Source organism: Sarcophilus harrisii, chromosome 2 (genome assembly GCF_902635505.1).
Source record: "Sarcophilus harrisii chromosome 2, mSarHar1.11, whole genome shotgun sequence".
NCBI classification, from domain to species: domain Eukaryota; kingdom Metazoa; phylum Chordata; class Mammalia; order Dasyuromorphia; family Dasyuridae; genus Sarcophilus; species Sarcophilus harrisii.
This window is the reverse complement of record NC_045427.1, coordinates 207,475,278-207,481,482: the sequence shown is the minus strand read 5'-3', so window position 1 is coordinate 207,481,482 and position 6,205 is coordinate 207,475,278. Positions and strand designations below refer to the sequence as shown.

Below are 6,205 nucleotides of genomic sequence, written 5' to 3'. Positions count from 1 at the left end.
CAGTGAAAAGAAGCTTCATGTAGAAAATGGAATTTCAGTTTCACTTTAAAGAATAGGTAACAGGTATGAAAGAACTTGCTACTCTGTGTAAAATATGTACTAGATATCTAGGAAGAGAAAAGTGAAAAGAAAATAAAGGAATTCCAATGGGAATTCTCTTTGTTACTATTGTATTTGAAAAAATAATTTATGTAGTTTTAAATGAACTGATCTCTCTGTGTCTTGGAATTTCATTTATTTGGTACCTAAGTTATTAAGTAACATAGGAATTTAATGTTTTATTGTACTAGGAAAGGATTTTTTGAGTTGACACATAACCTAATTCATGAATGCCATTCTTGACAGGGAACACAATACATTCTAAAAGAGGTCACTAGAAAACACTCTTTACATTTCTTGACTACCACTCTCACTTCTAGATGAAACCACTGACTACCATTTCCATTCCTAGATGAAACTACATTATGTAGTAGCTAGATCATACAGTGGATAAAGACCTGAAACTTGGAATATTGAGAAATTTCTTAGTCTTAGTTCTTAGGTAATTCAGGGAGAGTATTACCCACTTCCAAATCTGCATGACTTGAGGTCAAATAACATGAGTAGCCAAACTAAGAGGAAAATAAATTTACCAGTGTACCAGGAAAAGTAATCATTAGTAGCTAGTTTAATTTAATTTAAATTTGAACTAGGGTTCAAATTTTACTTATATAGCTTTTTCAAGATTACTTTGAACACACAATAGCATTTTTCTGTATTTAAATGGACCAAAGGGATTTAATCTGCCCCTAAAGGAAATCTGGTGTGGGAAGTTCTTGGTTTCAGCATTTGTGGTCCTGAAGTCAAAGAATGCTATGTGTAGTAAGATTCTGAGTATTTAGTGTAGGCATGGAAGTGATTAATTTGGATTTTATTATTCAGTGTATGGCAGAAGGTGAGGCAATTTTAGTAACGTTTTATAATTTAGACTGCATAAAAATGGAGGATAGTTAAGTCAAAAAAAAAATACACTGATAACAATGTTGTTTCCCTTCTATAATTGCCTGGGAAACTTGAACTCAAATATTGCCCCAGATCCTTTAGTGATCCTATCAGGCTGCTTTGGTGGATGTGATGGTCTGGGAAATGAGTAGACAAGAGAAAAATTTTCTGACCATAGAAAGTTACAATGATGAAAGGAAGATCAAAACACACACTTAAAAGAAGATAATAAAGTCAAAGCTCCCACATTCAAAGTTTTCAAGAAAAATTAGAATTGGTCTCAAGCCATGGAAGTACTCAAAAGAGATTTTGAAAATCAAGTAAGAGCAATTACTGGTTGTTGTTGTTGTTTTTAAACACCACAGAAAGTGCTTTTAGGATATGGAGCCTTTCTTTCTGCCTTTGAATGCCTCAAATGGCATAAGATCAGATAGGAATTCTGGATCAGAAGGTACAAGTAATTTAGAAATTTTTGCATGATTACAATTAACTTTTTCAGATCCTTAGGACTTACTTCACAACTAGCAGTGTTTTAGTGTGTTTGTCTCTCCAAACAAATCTCTCTTAATACTGACAGTTTCTATTATCAATACTATCAATTCGAAAAATATGAGATGAAACCTGAGTTGATTAAATTTATTTTCTCTTCCTGCTTTTAAAATACTTTGCATGGATTTGATGCTTTGTATTTCATCTTTTGAAAATTTGCCAGGAATTTATCTATTGAGAAATGCCTATTGTTCACATATATTTAAATATGGTTTTCTATATATCTTGTATATGAAACTTTTTTCCCTGCAGATATTGGATGCAATTTTTTCCCAACATAGAATTATCTTTTTTTTATTCTGGCTACAACTCCTTGTGAAAAGTTCTGAAATTACATAATCATACTTGTGTCTTTTGCTGTCTATTTTTATTTTTCTTATGAATTCCAGAATTGTGAAAGGATCTCCTTCCTCTATCCTCTAATTTTTAGTTGTGTGATTGTTTAGATTTGATATCCATTTAAAATGTATTGGGCTACATAGTATAAAACCTGACATTATGTGTTCCAGTTTTCCCTGTAGCTTTCCAGTCTTCCATAGTTTATAATCTCAGATTTGATAAACATGGGGACTTGTTTGGTTTTGTACTTTATTTTTATATGTTCTATGATTTACTTTTTCATTTTTAAATAGCACCAAAAAGTTTTGCATATATTTATCTCTTAATGTTGCTTAAGAGGTGACAATGATATCCTCCCCATTTTATTACTATTGCTTTTTACTATTTCTTTTAATTTCAAGAACTTTTGTTTTTTATAAATGAATATTATGATGATATTAAATTTTATAAATTATACCACTTATTGAGAGTTATAATAGTAAATATAGAGATTAATTTAATCAGCATTCCAATTTTTACCATGTTTGACTAGTCAAATAATGAATGATTATTTATCTTCCTTAAGAGTTCTTTTTCTTACTTATTCAAATACTTTTCTGTACTTCTTCTGGTCTCTGAGATATGTTTTGATCACATTTTTAAATGGATTTTTCATACCTATACTGTTTTTTTTAAAGAATTTTATTATATACATTGTTGGTGGAATTGTGAATGCATCCAGCCATTCTGGAGAGCGATTTGGAACTATGCTCAAAAAGTTATCAAACTGTGCATACCCTTTGATTCAGCAATGTTACTACTAGGCTTATATCCCAAAGAGATCTTAAAAAAGGGAAAGGGACCTGTATGTGCAAAAATGTTTGTGGCAGACCTCTTTGTAGTGCCCAGAAACTGTAAACTGAGTGGATGCCCGTCAATTGGAAAATGGCTGAATAAATTGTGGTATATGAATGTTATGGAATATTATTGTTCTGTAAGAAATGACCAGCAGGATGATTTTAGAAAGGCCTGGAAAGACTTACATGAACTGATGCCAAGTGAAATGATCTCCTGATCATTATATACTTCAACAACAGTACTATATGATGATCAACTCTGATGGCCATGGCTCTCTTCAACAATGAAATGAACCAAATCAGTTCCATTTATTCAATGATGAATAGAACCACCTATGCCCAGCAAAAGAACTCTGGGAAATGAGTGTGAACCACTACATAGAATTTTCAGTTCCTCTGTTTTTCTCCACCTGCATTTTTGATTTCCTTCACAGGTTATGTGTACATTATTTCAAAGTCCGATTCTTCTTGTGCAGCAAAATAACTGTATGCATATATTGTATTTAACATATACTTTAATATATTTAACATGTATTGGTCTATCTGCCATCTGGGGGAGGGGGTGGGGAGAAGGAGGAGATAAACTGGAACAAAAGGTTTTGCAATTATCAATGCTGAAAAATTACCCATGCATATATTTTGTAAATAAAAAGCTATATAAAAAAAGAATTTTATCATAAAGGCAACAGTACTTTTAATTTTTTTGCCTACATTTCCATAAAATAATCATATGGTTTTGGTTAAATTTTTAAAATATGTTTATGTTAATTGTTTCCTAATGCTTAATCATTAAACTGATTTTATTCTGAAGTAAATAAATAAAAGAAGGATTTTTATGACATAAAACCAAAAATGATTGCACATGAAACAGCAAATCCATTATGTACAATTTACTATTCCTTTTAAATATATAATAAAACTATCATGGAATTTTCTTTTTTTCTTCCTCCCCCCAAGATAGCTACCATTAGACACAAATATTTATATGTGTATATCCATCCATCCATACATACATATGTATTACACACATATATGTGAAATCATTTTATAAATCTATTTATGAGTTCTTTTTCTGGGTAAAGATAACTTCTTCCTTTATAGATCCTTTGTAGTTAATTTTAGTATTTATGAGAATAAAAATGACAGTCACTCAAAGATGTTCTTAAGACAATATCATTGTTAGTATATACAATATCTCTTGGTTCTGCTCATTTCATTCCATTATTTTGTGCATTTGTGTTTTTCTAAGATCATTGAACTCATCATTTCTTATATAATTAATTATTCTTATATGCCTTATGCAAAATCAACATATTTATAGTGAATGATTAAAAATATATTTCTGCAAAATAATTTGCAAGAAGTTATTTACATTTTTTCTTGAGAAATTTGTGCATAAGTCCTCTTCTCTGCATTATTCAGCATTTGGCTATCAGATCCACATTTGTCTTATGTAAAAAAAAAAAAAGGTAACTTAAACTCCTCATTTTTCAGTTATTTCAAATAATTTTGTTTCATACACACACATACACACACACACACACACACACATATACACAGAGACAGTCTCTGTCTCACTTTCTCCTACTATACTTTTGAGAATTTTAGTTTGTATCACCTTTCTCAGTCTTTGTCTCTATCCCACTTTCTCTCTTCTACTCGATTTTTGAGAATTTTACTTTGTATCACAAAATTAAGCTGGCCTTTCCGGGCTCTCAGTATTTTTTTTAAGCAGCTCTTTCCCCTCTTGGGAATGATTTCTGGAATCCTGAATAGGAATGAGAGGGCTTTTCAAGAGGAGGGATTTCTCCAGAATAGGATCCAGCCATTGCTCAGGGTTTTTCTCATGGCATCCTTGACTTCTTGGTTCCTCAGGCAGTAGATAATAGGATTTAACATGGGGGTGAAGACTGCATATACAGCTGAAATCAGTTTGTTGGAATTGAAGGAGGCAATTGCTCGAGGCCGAACATACATAAAGATTACTGCCATGTAAAAGATTATCACCACAGTGAGATGGGAAGCACAGGTAGAGAAAGCCTTCCTTTGTCCTGCAGCTGAGGGAATATGTAGGACAGTGGAGATAATGAAACCATAAGAGAGAACAGTGGCTGAGAAAGGGAATGTTAGGATTACAATGGCTAAGGCAAAGTCTACCATCTCAGCCATGGCAATGTTTTTGCAGGCCAATTTTAGGATGGGAGAAACATCACAAAAAAAGTGGTTTAACACATTGTTACCACAGAAGATGACACGAGAGATATAGTAGACTTTGACTATAGCAATAGAGAAGCCACATGCCCAGGAGAAGATAGTCAGCCGGAAACAGAGCTCTATGGTCATGATGACTGGGTAGTGGAGTGGCTGGCAGATTGCCACATAGCGGTCATATGCCATGACAGCTAGGAGTACACACTCTGTGCAAGCAAGTGAAAGGAAAAAGTAGAGTTGAGTCATGCAGCTCAAAAATGAAATGGTATTAGGGTGAAGAAGAAAACCAGCCAACATCTTGGGGACTGTGACAGAAATGTACCATATCTCCAGGAAGGACATGCTACCCAGAAAGTAGTACATAGGCTTGTGAAGGGAGCTGTTAGTCCAGACAGTAAGGATAATGACTAGATTCTCCATCAATACAAATAGATAGGTTACAAGAAAGAGGATGAAGAGCAATATCTGAAGCCAGATGGTGGTAGGAAAACCCACAAGGATAAACTCCGTGATAGTAGTGATGTTTTCTTGCCACATGGTCAGGGCACTGGGGTTTTAGGGGAACGTATATTAGAAGTACAATATCCAATGTTAGGGACTGAACAGTGGTTCCTCAGGGGACTTGGACTCTTGCATTAACCACAACACTATCTATCTGTTGTCATTTGAATCCTATATATCACCAGAATCATCTAACTGCTTGCAAAGTGATCTTTGAGGGAAGTCAGAGGTAAAGTTATATGCAGAATTAGAGCCCATAATCAGGAATCTCTGCAGTCCATTATAGTAAATCACGAGGCAAAATTTTTGAAGTGAAGTTCTGGTGAAGATCTGGTTCAATAATCAGGCTGATGAAGACAGGCAGATCCTCTGTTAGGTTTACTTTTCTCTAGTGTGTTCAGTTCTCTCAGGATGTTCCAAAATGTCTGATTCTAAAATAAAAATTCCTTTTAATAGGCTACATTAGAAATAGCTCTGACCCAAAACAACTCAAGTCATCTGCAGTCATTACATTTTAATTACTCTTTCTCAATGAGTTGTTAATAATAATGTACATGTCTCCCAATCTATTCAAAGAAGCTGTCATTAAGCCTATGCATATTATCTATGGAAAAGATAATCACAAATTCTTAAAATATTTTCATCTCTTTGTATTTCATATAGCAGATCAGGTTGTCCTTATTAGCCTCTAATATGCATAAGAACCAAATAGTGAACATGGAGATAACATTATGATATATTGTTTTAGGAAGTGATCTCACTGATATAATTTCATTCAGTTCTAGAGA

At 33.3% G+C, this 6,205-nt stretch overlaps 1 protein-coding gene across 1 annotated transcript; it reads right to left on the bottom strand.

Annotated features, from left to right (window-relative positions):
* Positions 1–4,496: 4,496 nt before the first annotated feature.
* Positions 4,497–5,453, bottom strand: LOC100922066 (olfactory receptor 6-like). The gene has a single exon (XM_003771937.2). It carries the CDS (start codon positions 5,451–5,453, stop codon positions 4,497–4,499), a length of 957 nt encoding a protein of 318 aa, XP_003771985.2.
* Between the last annotated feature and the right edge of the window lie 752 nt (positions 5,454–6,205).

What these genes read in the sequence shown, in the direction of transcription:
- LOC100922066 (XM_003771937.2), bottom strand. Translation starts at nt 5,453, where the DNA reads ATGTGGCAAGAAAACATCACTACTATCACGGAGTTTATCCTTGTGGGT.